A 22,967-nucleotide genomic window follows, 5' to 3' on the forward strand; every position below is an offset into this window, starting at 1 on the left:
GCTTGAACAGCAGCTGGAAAACACCAGGCAGTCACTAAGTGAAGCGGAAGAACGCATCACTGACCTACAGGCTCCTTGCCACCTCCCACAGGAGGGTGGAGTCGATGAAGAGAAAATTGAGCTGCAGGAAAAGACCAATCAGCTTGAACACTCACTCTTTCAGCAAGAACAGGAGTTAGAGTGGACCAAAAGTAAAGTTAAAGACACAACTGAATCTCTTGACCAATCAGAAACCCTCCTTAGACAAGCAGTGGGGGAAATTAAAGAGCTAAAATTACGAGTAAAGGTTTATAGCAAACTTAAAGAAGCTGACCAAAAACGCATGCAAGAAATGCGAAGACAGCTAGAGGACAGGGACAGAGTAACCCAATCCCCGCTACAGCAGGAAAACAAGGAGGAGTTGGCTGATACCAGAAGAGAGTTCCAGCTCTCATGTGAGACAGCCAAACATACTCCCTCCTACAAAACACTCCCACCAGAGAGAGACAAGGCTTGCTCCCCTTTGCCAGCCTCAGGAGGATGGTCTCCACGACCACTCCCACAACTGATCCCACAGGATCATATGACAGAGCGCCAGAGAAATAGCCCTCCACCTACTCAGGTGAAGACGGCTTACTCCCCTCGGCTGCATCCGCCGCCCACCGCTGACCATGACTTAAGCCCCTCTGACAGGGACTTAGACAAAATCGCTCGCCACATAACACGCTTCGAGCCTGAGTCTACAGGCTCAAATGAGACCAATATCTATCTAAAAGATATTGAATACTACTTGCGGAAATTCCCTGCTGCCACCACTGACGACAAGATTTATCTGATCAAGGTGACATCTAGTCGAGAGGTCAGCAGCTTTATTGAACGCCAGCCCAGGTATGTCAAACAAGATTATGACTCGCTCTGCCAGGCACTGGTAGAGGAATATTCTGACTTGACAGCACAATCAGGTCTAACAGCTGCACTTGCTGTTAAGCAAGGGAGGCCAGAACCTCCTCAGCAGTACTACAACCGACTCAGACAAGTCTGGCTCCCCACCTTGGTAGATCAGTCTTTAGCTACTGTAGCTAGCCAGTCCCCGGTAGCCGGTGCGGAACGGCCTGAGTTAGCCTGTGGTAGCCGTCCCCCGGCATCTCCTGTGCAGCCAGGAAGGGGTGGCTGGGTGACTGTCCGAAGAAGGAATAGTTGCAAGCCCACGGGTCAACCCTAACTTGTTCACGTTTCTAACAGATTTTCCCCACTCAGCGACACACCCGCTGAGAAACCAACTCTGATCATTGGCAGCTCCATTTTGAGAAACGTGAAGTTAGTGAAGTCAGTGGCCATAGTTAAGTGCATCCCTGGGGCCAGAGCGGGCGACATTGAGTCTTATTTGAAACTGCTGGCTAAGGATAAACGTAAATACAGTAAGATTGTTATTCACGTCGGCTGTAATGACTCCCGGTTACGCCAATCGGAGGTCACTAATATTAATGTTGAGTCGGTGTGTACATATGCAAAAAAAATGTCGGACACTGTAGTTTTCTCTGGACCCCTGCCAAATCTGACCAGTGAAGACATGTATAGCCGCATGTCGTCATTCCGCCACTGGTTGTCGAGGTGGTGTCCAGCAAACGATGTGTGCTTTGTAGATCATTGGCAGACTTTCTGGGGAAGACCTGGTCTGATATCTGTCCTCGGACCAATCCTCTTCACTTTATATATGCTTCCCTTATGCATTATTATCAGGAAATATTCCATAAACTTTCATTGTTATACACATGATACTCAGTTATATCTATTGATCAAGCCAGATGAAACTCATCAGTTAGCTAACTTCAAATGTGCCTTCAGGATGTTAAAACCTGGATGACCTGTAATTTTCTAATGTTACACTCAGATAAAACTGAAGTTATTGTTCTGGGGCCTAAGCACCTCCGCGACGCATTATCTAAAGATATAGTTTCCCTTGATGGCATCGCCCTGGCCTCCAGCACCACTGTGAGGAATCTTGGAGTTATCTTTGATCAGGACATGTCGTTTAAGTCTCACATTAAGCAAATGTCAAGGACCGCCTTTTTTCGCCTATGTAATATTGCGAAAATCAGGAACATCCTGTCTAAAAATGATGCAGAAAAACTAGTCCATGCATTTGTTACTTCTAGGCTGGATTACGTCAATTCTTTATTATCAGGCTGCTCGAAAAAGTCCATTAAGACTCTTCATCTGATCCAGAATGCTGCAGCACGTGTTCTGACAGGAACCAGGAAAAGAGATCACATTTCTCCTATCTTAGCTTCTCTGCATTGGCTTCCAGTAAAATCCAGAATAGAATTTAAAATCATTCTTCTTACCTACAAAGCTCTTAATGGTCAGGCACCATCTTATCTTAAAGAGCTCATAGTACCTTACTACCCCACCAGAGCACTGCGCTCCCAGAATGCAGGGTTACTATCAAGCTCCTCTCCTGTGGAACCAGGTTCCAGTTTGGGTTCAGGAGGCAGACACCATCTCCACATTTAAGAGTAGGCTTAAGACTTTCCTCTTTGATAAAGCTTATAGTTAGGGCTGGCTCAGTTGAGTCCTGAATCATCCCTTAGTTATGCTGCTATAGGCCTAGACTGCCAGGGGATTTCCCATGATGCATTGAGCGTCTCTCTCCTCTACTTTCTCTCCCTCTGTATGCAACCTCTTCCCATTATTGCATGTTACTAACACAACTTCTCCCCTTTCCGGTAGTCTTGTGCTTTCTCGTCCCTCTCCTCTCTCCTCCTATGACTTCCTGCAGGTGTTTCTGGCTCTGGAGCTGTGGAGTCTGGATCTGTGGCTGCGGGTCACCTGATGCCCCCGTGTTCCTGCTCGACACCTTCTGCTACAACAACTATTGTTACTAGTCCTATTGTTATTATAATCATTAACATTACGATTATTATCATTAACACTACTATACATATCTATACCATTTTTCATTTAGTCATTTAGTCTATAGCAACATCACCTTTACTGTCTGTACCTCTGTGTGTATATTGTGTAGGCTGCCTCCCTCCCCTCTCTCCTTCCATCCCTCTCTTTTTCTCTCTGTTCCTCTCTTGCCCTCTCTCTCTCTCTCTCCTTCATCCCCAACCGGTGGAGGCAGATGGCCGCCCATCCTGAGCCATGGTTCTGCTCGAGGTTTCTGCCTCTTAAAAGGAAGTTTTTCCTTGCCTCTGTCGCCTAGTGCTTGCTCTTGGTGGGAATTGTTGGGCTTCTGTAAATAACATCATAGAGTACGGTCTAGACCTGCTCTTTTATGAAAAGCGCTGTAAGATAACTGTTGTTGTGATTTGGCGCTATATAAATAAAATTGAATTGAATTGAATAGATGAGGAGACTCTACTCCAACAAGGCTGCAGGCCCTGCAGTGTCCGTCCCGGGGTGCTCAAAGCCTGTGCCCCCCAGCTATGTGGAGTCCTCCACCGTGTCTTCAACCTGAGCCTGAGTCTCCGTAGGGTCCCTGTGCTGTGGAAGACATCTTGCCTCGTTCCTGTGCCAAAGACGCCACGTCCCATTGACTCCAAGGACTACAGATCTGTGGCACTGACCTCCCACATCATCATCTGGTTCTGGATCAGCTGCGGCCCGTGGTCAGCCCTTTTCTGGACCCACTACAATTCGCCTACCAGCCCCGATTGGGAGTTGAGGACGCCATCATCTTCCTGCACAACCGCATCTACGCCCATCTGGACAACCGTTTCATTAGCACCCGCAGTGTGTCTCAACTTTACTGCACAGGTTCGACCCCCATACAAAGCTTCGCGGGGTGAGAGAGGTTGAGGAGCTTTATACTGTTTGAGAAAATCTTTTAACCCCTGATGTGATTTTTTCATCTCGGTCCATGTGTGCTCTCTCATGACAATCACTTTAGCATTGTGGATGGCCTGTAACTCACGTAATTTCTCCTCGCTCCTCGCATGCATCTCCTCAAAAGGGTGGCCGGTCAAAGGATTGGTCTCATGAGCTTTGAAACAACTCGGACAGCCATGGAAAAAACATCCCAGAAACTCCCATACATATTTCACACCTTGGATCTCTGCAAAACCATCTACAAAGTATTTTCCTAGTTGTTTTTCCCCCTCATTTAAAGCATGTTGAATGAAGATGTTTTCGGTGCTAGCCACCCAATGCAGCCACTGTATGCCTGCGTTCGAATACGTTTTGAACTGGCGTGTGTAGTTATTGGGATCGGGGATGGCCAAACTTTTAGGAGGAAGGAAGTTGGTCACAAACACTTTCATGCATGCAGATGCTATAGTCGCGCGGCTAAAAGGGTCAACCGCTGTTTCATCAATATACTGTTTTCTGAACAGCTTGCATCCCTCTGCGAGAATCTCAACATCGTTTTCACAATAGAGGCGGGCCTCTCTCATGAAATCAAATGTACCGCAGCGCGCCGTCTCGTACCAGGTGTTAAAGTCTTTCAGCTGTACCGTAGTCATGCGTTCTGTACCGTACATTTTTGGCTCCGGGTAGGGACCTGTGTAGGTCAAATGGGCAGGTGAGCTAAAATTATGGGGAAAATAGCCTTTAATTCTGTCATCAAAACCGAGAGCTTTTGGCATATCGGCTAAACGCATGGAAAGAAAGGACAGTGAGTTAATGTATTTTTGATTAAAATCAGGATCTGTCATACAGATGACTTTTGAACCTTGCAAAATCAAAGAGGGTTTTAATGCTTGTTCAAGCATGGCGTTGAGGAGTAGGTAGGAGTCAAAACCTCGAGCATTGTGAGCAATAAACACAGCATTTTTGTACAGAGGGCGTCTGAAATGCGTGAGAAACTCGTTGGCACAATTTCTGCCTTGAGAGCTCCATGTTTTGCCATCTAACGTTTTTGTACACACCAAAAAGGGTATGTGAACGCCATTTTCATTGACGTATGTTTCAAAATCATAAAACACCAATTTTTCTGTGTGTTTTGTTTCAGGTGGTAGTGTCTGGATGTAGCATTGGTGCATCTCGCTCTTATCTGTAACGTCAGAGGTCAACTTCTCACCACAGATTTTACACTTCACCGCAGGACATGTGTGTGGTTTACCTTCACCACTCATCGCTGTGTAGTAAAGCTGTGCACATTTGTTACATTTTTTGTACAACGAGCACGTGCTGGCTAATTTTTTGGCTCTGGGCCTCTCTGTAGGCTCTTTGTGCTTTGTCAGACAGAATTCTGAACGACATGTCCTGTTACACTCTTTACACACAATAGGCTGGAACCCCTTCTGATTACAGGTAGGGTCAAAGCAAACGGAACAATGAGCAGGGCATCGGTGACTCAGCACACCGTTGTACCCTGTGTAACAGTACTCACACAGATATGGGGAACCCAGAAAGGCCTTTAGATTTTTTATACCATAGTAGTGTTTCTGAAAGAGAAACAAAAATAGGGTTTTACTCTGTCTTGGGCTTTTGGTCATGAATTTACAGAGGGCCCTATCGTCGTCTCCTCTATAAAACACTACAATTTTGCAGTCCAAAGCACGTTCAAATCGCGTGATGTCGCTTAAGGCTACAGGTGTCTGTTCATCCATTCCCACTTTGTTTTGAATCTCTCTGCCGCATTCAAGAGCCTGTCTATCGTTGAGGAGGGGATGTAGAAGATGAGCCAGACAGACGGCGAAACACAACTGATTCCCCTCGTTTTCTACAATGTACAGAAAGCGCTGTTTTTTTTTAAAGATTTCGCATTGTAACATTTTATCCACCATTGCTCTTTTACCCGCGCCTGTTTACCCATCCTGTAAGATAACTGATACATTATTACGGAGATTTTCACCTCTTAGCTCCAACTGCACCACATCTTGGGGTCTCCTGTGTGACAAGGCTTGTTGTAAAATCACATCTACCTGCTCCAGTGTACCATTGTAAAACTGAGCATAATCCACTACACCCTCTGCATTGGTTGGAGAAGGAAAGCGCAACACCTGACGTATTTCATAATTACAGAATCTATGTCGTGATATGACTCTTGCTTGAGGTGCCACAGGGTCATTATTTTGAGACACGCTGCCCCCTTGCTGTTGCAAGGGAGGAGTGTTGGCTACCTGCTCCGTGAGGGGGGAGTTAATGGGGGTCTGATAGGTCGAGGATGTAGAGGGGTTTAAGGCAGGGATTGCATTATTTTCAAGCTCGGAGAGAGCATTTTGTATTTGAATCAAGAGGTCTGGAGACACAGATGAGTTTAAGACAGGAATATGCTCGGGTTCGGGTAAAGAGGGGATGTTGTTTTGGTGAAAGGGTTCATTCATTTGGTTGATTTCATCTAATAAAGCAGTTGGTATTTCATTTTCTAAGCGTTCCAGATCAACGAGAGCTTGATTTATAGCGTGTAACGGATCTAAGAACTGACTGGAGGAGGTCTCGTTTTCAATTACACTATTTTCAGTTATACCATTTTGAAAGTTTGACTCATTCTGATAATGTTGATCTACCTCGTCTGATAAACTCTGCCTAAGCCCTAACGGTTTGTTTTCATCCATTATCATAAAATCAAAACACACTTAAACCTTAAAACAGACACTATAAAAAACACGATAAACACGTTTATCTAACTATTGCAAGTGAAAATCAACAATAAAAACAATTACCCAATGAAACAAACAAAAAAAAATCATTTAAAACAAATTCAGATAAATCACCTTACTAATTATGTTCACTGTAGACAGCCAGCATTTCACCCATTAGTCGGAAAGCATTACTCATTAGAACTAGTTGTTCATGGGCAGTCCGACAGCAATTCTGACAGCCTCTCACGGATCGTCGGGGTCTGTTTGCTGGAGGGACACAAAAACAAAGACACTTTAACCTCTTTTGTGTATTTTAATACAGAAAGTCAGGCATCACCCCTACAAATCACTACATTAATACTTTGTAGCAAACAAGCAAACTAGTTTTTTAACTAAATACCCTGAATGTCAGACATCAGTACCAAAACACTGTAGAAGTGCAAAACAAACGAACAAACACCACAGTAATAGCCTACTTTATGAAAAAGAAGCAAAATAGCTTTTAGAGTCAGGTTAACTCATAAGACTACTTTCTGCATAGAACATTTGACATGCTGTTGTATTTGAGAAAATAGTGTGGAATACTTTTAACTCATTAATTGTATAGCCTAATAATCAGCAACATGGTATCACGGGAAACTGTGTATATAGGCTATACTTTTTTTATGACTGCATATTTTCTAGGTTAATGGTTTTAGAGCGTTATAACAATTTACTTACTGCTGCTCCTACTACTGCTACTGCTACTGCTGGTTGAAATGAGCCTTCTACGGTGTTCCCTTTTCCGAGGTCCGTTGTTCGGTATAGGCTCAGCCTGATTCAGCGGCGTACACGGTTCTGCTGGGTCCGGATGAATGATTTCCTCCGCTGTCAGTCCCCGCGCTTCTACCGGTGATCCGTTACGTGACCTCCCATCTGCGGCCTGACTGGAGCGCTCTACATCATCGACGGGTGATTCCGGGGACAAATCCGGCTCATCGTGTTCCGGGGAGCCCGGTGTTATGTATGCTTGCGGTACCGAAGCCAAGGGCTGATCCGATTCCGGAACCGGACCGTTCTCCTCGTAAAAGGTAGGGGAGAGACCCTGCATAAAGTACCGTTCACAATCGCTCGCACCATCTGTGGGTGTAATGAAAGAAAAGAGTACTGTTACCACATCTGCGTAAAAGTTTGTAAATAAATAAATAAAACCTACACACTGATTAAAAGTTAAGGTAACCTTACTTACCGACTTCTCCTGTGAGATCTACAACCTGCGCTGATGGAATGCCATTCTCCCTTGTAGAACCTATTTCCTCGCCTGAGTACAAATCTGTAAAAACAATATACAAAATACACATCAGGATAGTACACTTTAAAATTTAGAACATTTCTATTTCACTCTAGTACATAGAAGGCCCTCTTACCTTCAAGTTGATATTCGGTTGAATGAAGCCCATTGTCGATCAAGTCAAAAACTGTTAATTGAAAACACGCAGGAATGAAAATACAAAGTGTCGATTTTTGCTATTTCTTAAGTTACGGAGGAAAGGCTGAATGCGTACCGTGTTCTCTTTGAAGGGTCATCGCTCTGGTTTCAGGTCACTAGTGTGAAGACCTCAGGATTTCTGGTAGGGTACTTATAGAAGAAGAAAAAAAAAAAAAAAGAAACAAACAAACACACGAGTGCTGCTCTGCATGTCGGGTTGGGGGCCCTTACTTCTGGTACAACCAGATTATTATTTAAACTCTTGGCTCCGGCTGATAAAAATAGCTTCCTGTTTCGAAAACGAACTCACGAACTCTGTCTGCTAAAACCAGACCGTTTTTTTAACATCCGGAGTCTGGGTTATAGATAACCAAAGTTAATAACTGGTCTACAAGATTACCTGAGGATGGCAGCTAAACACACAACACGCCTAATTGAGAAAACAGAGGGAGGTGTTCCACGACTCCCCAACACGACTCGTTGAGAAAACAGAGGGAGGTGCGGGGTGGGAGGGGGTGGAGCACATTCCTCAATTCACCCCACAGCCTATGCTACACCAGAATGAGAGAGGACAGAGAAGAGGAGACACAGACTCTAGAAGGATTAAAGTTTTAAGACTCACAAGTTTAAGACTAGGCTACAGCTTTGGAGTGATAATGATGGCAAGTTTGTAAGACAAAGCAATAGCAAAGTAATTTGGAACACTCTCTTATTTTGCTGCATGCTGTTGAAGGTAATTTGTAATGCTGTTTAATTTTTACTCACAGTTATACCATTTTACTGCTTTACTGTCATTATTTCAATTTATTCTTCACTTGTTTACTGATGGTAAGTTTGTCACACAAAGCTTTAGCAAAGATTTTGAAGGTAATTAAAAAATGCTGTTTAATTTTAACTCACTGTTATACTATTTTACTGTAATTATTTCATCTTATTCTTTAGTTCTTTAATGATGGTAAGTTTGTCACACAAAGCTTTAGCAAAGATTTTACAAAGTTTAATTTTGGAACTCACTCTTATTTTGCTGCATGCTGTTGAAGGTAATTTATAATGCTGCTTAATTTTTACTCACCGTTATACCATTTTACTGCTTTGCTGTCATTATTTCAATTTATTCTTCACTTGTTTAATAATAGACTGACTTGACTGACTTGATTCCAAAGAAACCTCCTACTGATCCTTTGCTGGCCCCGGAGATTCCTCCTTTTACTTATAACTCACTGCTATACTTTTTTAATGATAAATTTATTGTCACAAACACCTCCTAGTTAATTCATTCAAGTTGTATTACTTAATAAAGTCTTTAAATCAATGAAAAACACACACAATGGAAGGATGTACGCAACCCTCTTATCAGTTACATACAGACATATTTCCGGCTGGGGTGGGACAGGATGAACCCCCTCTTATCAGTTACATACAGACATATTTCCGGTTGGGGCGGGACAGGATGCACCTCCTCTTATCAGTTACATACAGACATCCGGTGTGGGGGCGGGACTGGAAATAGCTGTCAAAAATGAGTTTGATGGAATGTATTTGATACTTCTCTCTTAAGTTACTTTTGCAGTGTTTTCATTTTCAGCAAGATTAAGGACACTCCTTCATCTAATGTGTAACCAATGCTTGTTCACAATACTTTCTCACAAAATTCCTTTAGAAATGATGATAAAGAAATGTCATACTATACTCTATTAATTATCCAGCTTGAATTTAAGGCTGAATTCCCCATTTCCTAAGGAAATATTGTTTTGGGTTAATCTAAGCTTTCCTCATGTAACCTGAGCTTTCCCAAGTGGACGAAATAAGTATTACATACCATCGTCGTAAATGCCGTTAATGTTTAAATGTCACCCACTTATCCTGACCAATAATGTGACAATCGTTTTCCTGTTACCAAATGCTTAACTTAGAACGGTACAACCGTTTGACCATTAAGGTTTGATTGTGGAAAATATCTGATTATAATACGCGCAAATGGATATTTTATTTAGACATTTAAAGTTTAGAAAGGCAGTCCCTCGGGAAACCGGAAATGCTCCCTCGGGAACAAAGGACTGCCCCCTGGGGGAACCACACCCCAGACAACAAAAACGCGACACGCGATGTCGCTCGCTCTCTCTCTCTCTCTGGCTCCTCTCCTCCCCTCAGCTCTCTGGACGCTTTGGCACGCGTCTGGCGTGCCTCTCCAGGCAACGCACTAAGAGTTCGACCAGAGTTCGCTTGAAGCTGCACACGCGAAGTGCCGTGACATCAATCTGCCCCTCAGTTTGTTTTATTTTCTTTCTTTCTTTTGTTTTGTTAAAGTTATCAGTCCGTTAAGTAATACTGGACTAATTCAGGAACGACCTTTTTAAGCTTGTTCGTCGAGCCATCTTCACCGAGGTCAGACCAAGCCACGTGGTCTCGCCAGCGGCAACGAAGGAAACCTGAAAACAGCCGAATTGCCAGACGGAGGACAGCCACCCTTCCGTTTTTTTTCTTCAGTCAGACACGGAAAACCCTGGAGAATCCCTAGCAAAAAGCCAGGATCGGGCAGCTAGCGTGGGACCCGTGCAACAGGCCAAAGCAGGCCGTCGACAAGCCGTAAGACCTAACAAACATTCTGTGGTCAGGGATGTCCGGTAATGTTAATATTTCCCTGTTAACTCCTAAACTCATAGCTTACTTTCATTAGTTCTCCTCTGCCGTATGAGTCAAATGCTTCCCACAATCGAACCTCCATTTCTCATTGTTCAGCCATTGTTTATTTTCCCTGTATTTAACCACCGGTTTATATCGCTTTAGTTAACGTTAGTTAATAAATTCACTGTAATCAAGAAACTGTGTGTGTTGCCTATTTCCACGTCCCGGCCAAGAGAATTGACCCTTTAGATATGAGACAGCTTGATTGATTTAAGATACTTTAGCGATTATTAACTAACTGATCACTAGTAATAATTGTATAATTATTAAAAGCTACCTAGAGGTCTGGAGACTCTAGGATTATAACAACTCCGGTGGTGCCCCGAAACGAGAAATTAACAATTGGGTATTAATTCTCATAAATTTATTAAAATTCATAACTAATTTATCCATGCTACAATCCCCACCAGAGATGAGCCTAGTGAGGGTGGTGTTGTCAGTATGTTTTCTTCGCTAAGAGCTGTTGCTATCTAACTAGCTAAACTCCTGTATGCAAAATGATGACTTGAGTCGCAGTTAAGCTTTTCTTGCTGTTTACTGTGGCTGTCAACATCATCTTACACAGATAGGTGAATACTGCAACAAAACAGAGGACCAACATCTCCATTTTTTAGCTGCATGGGTTTTCTTATGTGAATATATACACACACACACACACACACACACACAGTGGGGAGAACAATACACTGCTGATTTTGCAGGTTTTCCTACTTACAAAGCATGTAGAGGTCTATAATTTTTATCATAGGTACACTTCAACTGTGAGAGACGGACTTTAAAACAAAAATCCAGAAAATCACATTTTATTTTTAAATAATTAATTTTTAATTTTAGCTCGACGTGACCGAGTTAGCTCATGCTAAGGAGCTAATGCTGTATGCTACTTTCCGTTAGCAGAGGTAGCTTATAAACCCCCGGTGCTGTACGGTGGAGGCTGGAACCTGTGCCTGTTTTGTTACCAGTAGGGATGGGACGCTCGATACTGACGTGTCGACGCTTTGACGAGTTTCGAAAAACTGCTTCAAAGCGTGATTCAAAACGTCAATGTCACGTGACCACAGTGAAGGCTTCGGTGCGTTTCACCCCTGTTTCGAAAGGTGGCACACTTGCTGCTTCTACGCTTGATTCACAGTGTTTTGAACAAACTGCACATCAGCCTCTAACTCATTTGACAGATTTGTTCCAAGGACACACAATCATTTGATTTATTGGAGCGACCTGCTGTAGTATATTCGCACCTGTGGGCCACAAAATACTTTTTGCCAGCAACAAATGTTCCATGTGACTTTTTTAAATTTTTCCAAGGCTGGGTATGTCAATTATGAAAAAAAAACGACTAAATAAATAATAAATTTAATAAAATATAAAAATTCTTGACATATAACAAATGTGAGACATTGTTCCATTTTTCATTTATCATTCTTGAAACAACTTCAACTTTACTCAGTTACAGATTTTTAATCCATTATACCTCACTGCCAGCACTATTATTAATTATTATTACACTAGGGCTTATATCTTTTCTGCTAATTATCATTACACATCTGTTAATAAGCTAATGTGTAATACTGTAGATTTCCACATTTATTACTATATTCTTAGATTTGTATGCTTTATTATATTCTCTATTCACTAACTTCAACTTTGTTTCTATTCTGTTTAGGACTTGCGAGTATCTGCAACAAAGAATTTACCCTCGTAGATCAATAAAGTATTTCGATTGTGAAAATAGATAGGGTAGTGGTTAAGACAAATGCCTTTAGTGTGAGAGATGTGGGTTCGATTCCCACTGTGATACATGTGTCCCTGAACAAGACACTTAACCCCTAGTTGCTCTCAAGGTGCGCCCTCTGACACAGCAATTGTGTTTTGCTTTTGAGAAAAGCGTCAGCTAAATGAGTGATTACTTCTGAAACAACACACAGATGTGTTTTATTAAAAAGATTTTTATTGCAATCCCCATCTGCTGTCTCTGACAATCTGAAAGCATTTTTTTGTTTGTTGCATGGTGATTTCTCTGAAATCCTGTTGGTCATGTATTGAGAAGATGTTTAGAATTGTAAATGCTGGTCAGTCATTGTTTCAATGAAACCCCTACCAAGATGTGTCGATATCAAAAGTGACCAATAGGTGTCACCGTGGAAACGGGTGTCGAAGTGTTTCGAAGCCTCGACACAATTCCAGCACAATTGCTTCAAACGTTTCAATGTTTCACAAAGCCTCGCTTTGCCCATCACTAGCTAACAGATGGCGGACTGAGTGCTAGGGGCCTTTCCGAAACTAGACCCTCGCCATTTCCACTCCAAGACGGAGTGAACTCTGAACGGAGTCACCATCACAGCCAAATCCAGCTCCCTAACCCGCGTAGGGTTTAAATACAGCGACAACTTTCTGTCTAACTACCCTCTCCCCACAGTGTAAATAGGATCTGACGCTACCGCTGCACTCACTGCTATAATATGCGTATCAAATAAATAACAATTGTATTAAGATTCAGGATTGATGTTGAGGAAAATAGTGTTTTTTACAATAACGAAACTGAAAGAATTTGTCATTCATTTTGTGGTTGTGTTCCTGTCGAATATTTCTTTAAGAACATGATTTTATATATTTATTAAAAATAAATATTATATTCTTTTATGAAAAGATTTTTATTCTTAAAAAAAAAGCCTATATATTTGAACCTCTTAATCTTAGCCTATATTAAAAATGTTACATTTACAAACACAACATTTCAATATAAATCATACATTATATTGAAGTATATAAAGACTTAGGCTAACTATTTTTCCTTAATGCTTTTGTTGCTTGTTACATAGCTTAATCCCCCTGTGTATCCCGTTGTGTCAATGTTCTGTTATTCTGTTGTTTAATGTAGGCTAAATAGCCTTTTGGCTGAAGATTTTCATATAAGATGAATACGATTCAATAAGACAACGTTTGTATTGTCTCATCAGACAAGAGCATTTTTTTATTAAACACAAAATACTAAAATTAGCGATTTGCACTAAAACCATTTTTTGAACCAGGCTGTAAACATGTTTGATTCTGCTGTAAAGTTGGGCATTTTAATATTGGGGTTAGTGGAGATGGACTCCCTTCTGCAGCCAGCCTCAAGTGGCCACTTGATGAATTGCAGTTTCAGATGCTTCCATATTGGCTTCAGGCGGGAGACCGGAAGTTTGCCGCTAAGGCGCCACAAATAAATGCATGGGAAACACTGTACTGGATATCACTCACCATATTAGCCAGTAAACACAAACCCAGTAATAAACAAACAGAACGGAAGTTAACTTCGGGCCGGGCTCGTCACCTTGGCAAAAATAACTAGACAGACTACAGATGTGAATGTTAGGGTCGCGAAATATTTTCAACTTCAGAAAGGGGTCAGACTGCCAGAAAGGTTAAGAACCCCTGTCCTAGAGCATATCCCGTATCAAATGTCTTTCAAAATAAAAACATTCTTAACATTATGCCTTTAAGGGCAACACAGTCAGTAAACTTACAGAAGCTGGAGGTACTAATGACTAGAGGTAACCTCATTTTGTTTGTAAAGGTTAATCAGCATTGTGATGTTAACTTAAACCTTGTCCTTGACAGTGACTCTGGAACATTTCTTGGCCTTGGAACTGTGACAGGATCAGTGGCAATCTACATCGCTTTCTCCCTACAGGTAAAGGCCATCTGGACACATCTCAAACTAACAGGTACATAAATCAATCTAGCAGCCTGCTGTATGATAACTTGGTCTTACTCTTTGTGTTTGTAGAAGCTGTATTATGTACAGGAGTCCCATGGCATTGTTGTAACAGACCTAGCCTTCCTGCCTGACACTCTGAAAGGCAAAAATATCAAAGGGACTAATGAAACCGCCATGTTGAGTGTAGCTGTGGACAGCCGCTGTCAAGTCCATGCTGTCAGCAAACGAAGTAAGTCCTGCATCATCATCCAATGAAAATACTAACATAATAACCTCAGACTTTCTCACCTTATATTTTGTGCCTTTATTTTGCATTTCTTCCAGGATCCTTTCCTATTTGGCTGGTGCTGTTCTTCTGTGGGCTCATGGTGGTGGGAGGAGTCCTCCTTCTGCAGTACCTCTTTCCAGGATTTATTTAAATCATGCAAGCGTTGTCGCATGTCAGAGTTGACGGAGCTCGGACACATCTTCATTTGCCTTACTTTGCCGCTGTCAACATCAGCATTCCTCAATCCAACATCCAAACCTTGTACTGCATCACAACCCCCAGCTGAGCCTATGAAGGCTATTCCAGCTTTTATGGCGCCCTGACATTGTTCCCCGTCAGCTCTTACTCAGGGTTGTTCTTCTCAGACCTGTAAACCCAGTTTAGTCAAACCAGGACAGACTGGGATTTTATTTGCTTTCATCTCTATCAATTAACATAACATTTTTTGGAGTGGCTCAGGTTTGTGAATGTTAAAGGGTGGGATCTTATCTTTATATTGACATATGTAAAAAACATCTATAAATGACTGACACAGAAAGTGTCTGATTTAGTTTTGTTGTTTACACCTAGACACTTTGAATTAGCCATTCTCTTTGAAAAACTACTTCTAGGGCTTTTATTTTTACATTTGATCCACTAGTGGGCAGCAGAGACCAGACAGTTTACAGTCCTCTGGTAAAGGGCTGCCGGTGAAGATAAAATAGCATGATAAAATATCTGCTAGTCTTAGTACATTGGATTTTTGAATTTAAACATACTGCTAAATATTTAGACTTTGACAGGGTTGCCCAGTGTCAAGTAAACATTTCAGCAGAAAGTTGCAACCTACAAATGAAGAATCAACTGATATTATTCCAAAGAACCAGATGTGGGAAAGTACTAACGAAGTTGCTATAAGGCAGGAAGTTTGTGTAAATGACACGAAATGACGATGTTATTTTTACTAGAGTGAAAGCTGGATATTTCCTTTAATTTAATGTAAACATTCTGACTGCAGATATGTTGCCCAGCAGATATGATACCCATTTTATTGCAACTAACTTGGGGAAATTATAGAAGAAATAAAATATGAATAAGAAAGGTAACTTTAAAAAAAACAATTTTGGTCTTGTTATGGTTCATTATCCTGACCAAGTCTCTGGTCTGCAAACTTTACAGCGACAATAACTGTTTTGTTTTTTTGGCCATTTGGAACAGCAGAGACACGTTTACATACACTTTCAATTCAATTCAATTTTAGACGATGTTGACTCTGTGAGACACATGAATAATTAAAATGTTTAAAAAATCTTGTCTAACATTGACATAAACCAAATACAAAAAACCTTTGAATTTGATGAGATCATTTTAATACCCTTATTCCAAAACTCTATTTTCTATTTTGGCGAACACGCAATAAATAAATAGGAGTAACTTGAGACTCTACATTTTTTTTAAAAATCAATAATATTGTTATTATATGTATTTTGTTTAACAGGAGAGGAAAGACGCATTTCCTTGAAATGTTATACTTTACTGTGATTTTGCTCAAAGCTCGTGAATGTAAATTCTCTATATGAACTCTTCAAGACCTTTTTTTGACCTACTTCAGATGTGCCTGGTTTAAATGAAATGTTACCCAAATTTGCAGTAAAACTAGATAATGTATTTCTACAGAATTACAGAGATCCAAACCACTTCACTGTCAAAAGGAATTTAAAACACTTTTCAGAACAAGCATTTCTGTTTGATTTCTTCTACAGTGATATTGGGTTTGCCATGGCAATTCCTAATGCATGCCTGGTCTTAAATTAAAAAAATTTTGAGTCCTTAACAGGAACAATCCTTGGTTTTGTTGCTGAAATGTGAAATGGATGCTCCCTGGCACAAAGCGTGAATAACTAAATCATCCACTAATTGGCAATATTTTCGTCAGCAGTGTGTCACTGTGAAAAATCTGAAAGTAAAGGAAACCAACAACATTTTGGAAAACAATTACATCAGTATCACATAATCCTACTTCATCCTTACCCAATGAAATTGTTTCTACCTAAGGTTTTACCACTATCTCAGTTGGAGAGGAAATATGTGCTGCAATCATTTCCTCCCATTGTCTGTGATTATAATGGACCTTATTGGGCTAACAAATTGGGCCCTCAGACCTTTTCATTTAAGCTTTTTAAGAATCTTTGTATTCAAAAAAGTCACCTGGGCGAATCAGTTAGAACCAAGGCTTTTATTTAGGGCTTTCAAAGCTAACACGATAGTAACAAGTTAACGCAAATTCCTTTTTTGACGCACGATTTACACATGCACATTCTAAAATTATGACCCTCGGCCTGCCCCTGTAGTTTGGGAAAATAGAGGAAGCAGTAGAATAGAATATACTTTATTGTCCCCTAAGGGAAATTTGTCATGGACTCAAAGTGCGTAGTGCATAGTAGTAGCTTCTGGTGCCAGTGCAGCAGTAATGCTGTGGATGGCAGAAACAAACCTTGTGCCAGTTCACACTAAAGATTTGCAACGAGACATTTTGAAACTTGCCACTCCCTGCAATGTGCCAGTGTTCTGACGATTCATGCTTCCTTTTCAAAAAATGCTTACTTAATGCAAGTTGATAGCGTCTAACCCTAACCCTACCCCAACCACATACACAAAACGGCAAAGTAGTACACCTTGATAGGTAGCATAAATCGACAGAACACTGGTCTGCAACGTTCTAAAACCTGCCAGTTTACACCGCTGCAACTACAAGACCAGACAGCGTATCGTTTCCATAGCAACAACTCTCCATTAGTTTAATCTAACAGCGGCTTTTCAGGCTTTTTGTAGATTCTTTTTCTGATTTTATGACTTACCTACTATGTTACAATGTTGGCCAAAGCTTCAAATAACGAGGTTAAAGTATTTAAAAGAAATCCCTGTGAGCAAAAACCTCAAATTTCCTCCTGTTCTGAATGCTCTGTTTTTAACTGCTTTTTCTACCTTTCTACGTAATACCGTCATTTGCCCCCACAGCAACAGCACAGCAACGCTCAGTCTGCCGTTACCACCGTGCGACAACAACAGCTTGGTAACATGCTTCAGGTCTTGGCCAATCAGAAGACAGTGGGCTTTATGAGGGGTAGCCTTAAAGAGACAGGAGCATCTACAGCTTGTTTCATACAGAGGCTGAAATGAAGGCCTATATATATGTAAGAGTCAGTGTAAGAGAAAACATTTTTTTCATACAAAGCTGTTACACAGGAGTCGCAGAACTACAATCTGCTCAGTCTCTGTGTCCCACTATGACCAGTCCACCTCTGTCCCACTGTGCAACATAAAAGAGGCACTAAAAGAGGCTCCACAGTCAGTGACAGAAACAGCAGACAGGCCTCACCCATCTCACTGAAGGTAGAATATGGAAGATTCTATTGGAATTTAATATTTGCAACCCACAGACAACAATCCACAAATGTGCATATGATGCACCAATATTTCACTATCCACAGATATGTATTTTTACATTTGTGATGTGTAAAATCAGATCCACAAACATTTTTGCACATTTGCAGATTGCTTCCTGTCAATTTGCGGGTCATGTTACATTTATAACTTCCATTTTACGCATTTGTGAATTTTTTTCCAATGTGTACTGCGGATCATATCCGCAGAAATACAGTGCAGTTTGCAAATATGTACAATTTACTCTGTACACACATTGTAATTTCACATGCAAAGTGTTATTTACACACAAAATAGTTTTTACACATTTGGCGATCACTTCCTGTTAATTTGTGGCTCACGTTACATTTGTGACTTTTGTGTGGACATTTTGTCTAATATGTGACACAAACCTGAAAAAAATAAATAAATAGAAAGAGATCTCATTTATAAACAGTGATACGTACAAAACAGGGCTGGAAATGTGCATACGCCACTTCCCAAGCAAAGGTTGTGATCTATAAAAAACAAACTTGATAGGAGAATGTGGAGTTTTGTAAGTAAAATCTGAACCTGCGTACGCACAAAAACGAAATGGCGACTATCATGGCAGAAGGATGAAACAGTTATGAATGAATAGGCCTAAAACAAATTGAAATATTACCTCTGAGTATTATAGGCTTAAAGCCTTCTTGAATAAAACACCCGTTTCACAAATTTTTCCTGAAGTGCGCAAAAAAAAACATCATTTAAGATCATTTGCAGCGCACACAAAAAGAACCAGATCATATTCATTAATACTTGCATGCAGTGCAATTTCTTCTCATAAATAAGGTGAACAGGAGGACAAATTACAGTTAAATTGATGCCGTTTTCAATGTGCCTATTGTTATCACATGTTTGTTGCCTTATTGAGCCAAACGCTGTACGCCAGCATGTGGATGTGATGCGCAGCTTGTAAAAACACATTATGGATAATATAATAATATAACAGTATTTATTAAGTAAATCTTTCAGTGTGCCGCTTCTGTCGTTTACAACAAGTCATATTCCTTTTAACTCTTTGGCAGTCTCGTTAAGTGAGTGGGCTGTTTGTATAGCGTAAATAAATGTTTAAACACAAGAGGAATGCCTTTGGTTTAATTTCTTTTCAAATGAGGGAATCCAAATTAGTACCTGGGTCATCCCGTCTTGCGTGTGTGTGTCTCCCTCCAGCCAGCGACATCACTACTCAAGAGGGTAATCCGGAGGGCGATCTCAGCTGGGTGTAATCAGTCTGAATGCACCACACCAGTATGCAATTAGACTCACACTACTTCACTGAAACCTATTACTGAAGCGTCGGCTCCTTGTGTGAAGACCTACTTGGGTAAAGACCAGCTAGTCCTAGCTAGCGAGTCCACCGAGCAAGGCCACATACAAGAGCAGCGTCTTTCCTTAAGCACTTCTACTCACCTAAAGCTGACGGCTACAACTACACTCAGGCCATGTGCTACCATACTATTCCTCTTGTCTCCAGTGTACGCAAGAGATATCGTGCCTTTAGGCACAGAAATAAGGCATTCCTCAAGCCTTTAAAACAGACACCGCCCGCATCTGTTTACTTCTCTGTTGGATCATGGAACTGCCAGTCTGCAGTCAACAAAGCTGACTTTATCACTACTTATGCTAACGCATTATCTCTTGGGCTACTGACGCTCACTGAGACCTGGATCAAACCAGAAAACACCGCTACCCCTGCTGCGTTGTCCAACAATTACTCTTTCACCCACACCCCCCGACCGTCTGGGACTGGGTTCTTAATTTCCAACAAATGGAAATTTGCTCAACTGTTACCCCCGAATCAATATGCCTCCTTCGAATATCATGCTGTCTTGGTGTCCGCTTCGGTAAAGGTCTCTGTGATTGTCATCTGCCGTCCACGGGACAAGTGGGTAACTTTGTGGACGAGCTAGACACACTGCTGTCTTCAATCCCAGATCATGACTGTCCATTACTTGTCCTCAGTGACATGAACATTAACTTGGACAAATCATACTCAACAGACTTCCTGTCTCTTATTCAGTCCTTTGATCTAACTCGGGTTCTCAGCCCCCCCGACCCACAAAGCTGGCAAGGTGCTTGACCTTGTTCTTGTCCAAAACTGTCCCACCAAGTGCCTAACTCTCACTTCTCTACACGTCTGATCACTTCTTCATTCATTTCACAGTCTGCCTACAGAAACAGCCCATTGTTCCAGCACCGTTGGTCTCAAACCGCTGCAACCTCCATAACCTGTCTCCCAGTCACTTCAGTGGTAGCATCCACTCTACCTTCCCTCAACACATTTTCCTGACTCAAGGTCAATGACGCCGCACAATCTCTTTGCTCTACACTTAGTTCGTGCCTGGATAGTCCTCTATCCACCAAGCCTGCCCGCCCGAACCAGTCCCACCCATGGCTAACTGATACCATCTGTGGGCTCCGTACTGATCTCAGAGCCACTGAAAGAAAATGGTGAAAAACCAAAGACCCTGCCGACCTTAAGGGCTACCAACTGCCCCTATCCTCCTCCTCAACAAGCACCAGTGCTGCCAAAACTGCGTTCTATAATGACAGAATAAGCAGTGCTACTGACTCAAGGACATTATTTTCCACTTTTAAAACGCTACTAAATCCTCCTGCACCTCCTCCACCCACAAACCTGTCTGCTGATACCCTTGCTGCCTTCTCCACTGGCAAAGTGGCGGCTATAACTAGCCAATTCTCTAAATCTCTCAAAATCAACTATTCAATTCCACAATGGCACTTCACTCTCCTTGTTTACTCCTCTCACGGAGAACGAAGTAACAGAACACCTGACCCATAGCCGTCCCACTACATGCCCACTGGACCCAATTCCTATGAATCTCCTCCAAGCCATATCTCCTACTGTGGTCCCGGCAATCACTCATGTGATAAATACTTCTCTGGCTTCAGGAACCTTCCTGACCACTTTCAAAAGGGCTCAGGTTACACCCTTGCTTAAAAAGCCCTCACTCGACCCAACTCAAGTTGAGAACTATCAGCCAGTTTCTCTTCTACCATTTTTATCCAAAACTATCAAACGGGCAGTCTTCAAACAGGTCTCAGAATTCCTCTCACGGAACAACCTCCTAGATCCATATCAGTCTTGTTTTAAGAGTGGCCACTCTACTGAAACAGCTCTTCTGTTTGTAACAGAAGCCCTAAGGTCAGCTAAAGCTGCAGCCCAATCCTCGGTTCTTATCCTGCTTGACCTATCAGCTGCCTTTGACACAGTCAATCACATGATCCTCCTATTTGCACTCACAGCAATGGGCATCTCGGGTAAAGCACTCCTGTGGTTCGAATCCTATCTCTTGGGGCATTCCTACAATGTTTTGTGGCAAGGACAATTATCCTCTTCCCACTGCCTCTCCACAGGGGTACCCCAAGGCTCAGTGCTAGGGCCCCTTCTCTTCTCAATTTACACCACCTCACTGGGGCCGATCATTTGCTCACACGGCTTCTCTTATCATTGCTAAGCAGACGATACACAACTCTACCTATCCTTCACGCCAGGCGATCCCACCGTCTCGGCGCGGATCACGGACTGTCTCTCGGACATATCTGCATGGATGAAGGCTTGCCACCTTCAACTAAACCTCTCTAAGACTGAACCCTTGGTCATTCCAGCTAGGCAATCTATCCACCATAACATCAAACTACAAATTGGCTCCTCAACCATCACTCCAACAAGGGTGGTGAGAAACTTGGGTGTCATGATGGATGACCAGCTGTCCTTTTCAGACCATATTGCTGCCATCTCTCAGTCGTACAACCTTGCTCTATACAACATCAGAAAAATCAGGCCCTACCTCACTCAATATGCCACCCAGCTTCTGGTACAGGCCATGGTTACCTCTCGCCTCGACTACCGCAATGCCCTCCTAGCTTGTGTGGTGAAACCCCTACAAATGGTTCAGAACACAGCAGCGCGTCTGGTTTTTGATCAGCCCAAAAGGACGTATGTCACTCCATTGCTTTGTGACCTACCCCTGGCCTCCAGAATCAGGTTCAAGTCACTAATGCTTGCATACAGAGTGACTACTGGGTCTGCACCCTACCTAATCTCCATAATACAAGTTTATGTTCCCTCTCAGCCACTACGCTCCTCCAACAAACACTGCCTGGCTCTGCCATCCCTTCACACAAAGCAATCCCAGTCCCGGCTGTTCGCATCTGTGACACCACGATGGTGGAACGAGCTACCACACGCCATCAAAGCAGGGGCGTCCCTCTCTAAATTTCAAGAAGCTCTTGAGAACTCATCTCTTCTGAGAACACTTCCTCTTATAACACCTCTAACTCCTAACTTCTAACATCCACTTCCTGTGCTCTTCTTCTTCTATCCCCTTCAGTTACCTTGTATTGATTGCACTTTTTGTTAACTCCAAGTTCCTTCCCTAGGTATTTACCCCATTGATGCGATATGTGCCATTAGCGCTTACTAGCATTTATTGCTGCTTTTATTAATATGCATTGTCAGTTGTAGATCTTGTGCTGTATTTTATGCTCTGTTAATGATTGTATGTTGTTCCTCAAATGGAAGTCGCTTTGGATAAAATCGTCTGCCAAATGAGTAAATGTAATGTAATGACACAACTCAAGAGGGATGCCCCTTCCTGCAAATTGGTTATAAAGGGATGGAGCTCCGGTGCCCCCTTTTCATCGGTGCACAAGTGTTGAAAGTGCGTTTTTTACCCACCAAACAACCTGCTTCAGCTTCACCAAAAGGAATTTCAGTGTCACACTGAGTTAACCCCATTCCGACTAAATGTAAATGCTACGTACTTGTATAGCGCCTTTCTAGTCTTATCGACCACTCAAAGCGCTTTTCACTGGTGCCTTGGCTCTCCTTAGATCCACAACCAGTTCTTTAGTCTTTGTCACGTT

The 22,967-nt window shown here is 42.1% G+C and overlaps 1 protein-coding gene and 1 long non-coding RNA gene across 2 annotated transcripts in view; one reads left to right on the top strand and one right to left on the bottom strand.

Moving 5' to 3' along the window:
• The window catches only part of LOC119896884 (prolactin regulatory element-binding protein-like), a gene marked incomplete at its 5' end in the record, with an annotated part of 36,403 nt that extends 17,248 nt beyond the window's left edge, over positions 1-19,155 (top strand). The window contains 3 exon segments of the mRNA XM_038710296.1: positions 14,263-14,335; positions 14,432-14,591; positions 14,687-19,155. Of these exon segments, the coding sequence (XP_038566224.1) occupies positions 14,263-14,335; positions 14,432-14,591; positions 14,687-14,781 (328 nt within the window).
• On the bottom strand, positions 7,560-8,318 carry LOC119896885. Its single transcript, XR_005443312.1, has 4 exons — positions 8,054-8,318; positions 7,916-7,966; positions 7,738-7,821; positions 7,560-7,628 (listed from the first exon to the last, which is right to left on the bottom strand). It is a non-coding gene; the product is annotated as an uncharacterized LOC119896885 (long non-coding RNA).
• Positions 19,156-22,967: the final 3,812 nt, after the last annotated feature.

Source organism: Micropterus salmoides, unplaced genomic scaffold, assembly GCF_014851395.1.
Source record: "Micropterus salmoides isolate LMB-PRFRI ecotype aquatic unplaced genomic scaffold, ASM1485139v1 Ms_hic_scaffold_11, whole genome shotgun sequence".
In the NCBI taxonomy this organism is placed as follows: domain Eukaryota; kingdom Metazoa; phylum Chordata; class Actinopteri; order Centrarchiformes; family Centrarchidae; genus Micropterus; species Micropterus salmoides.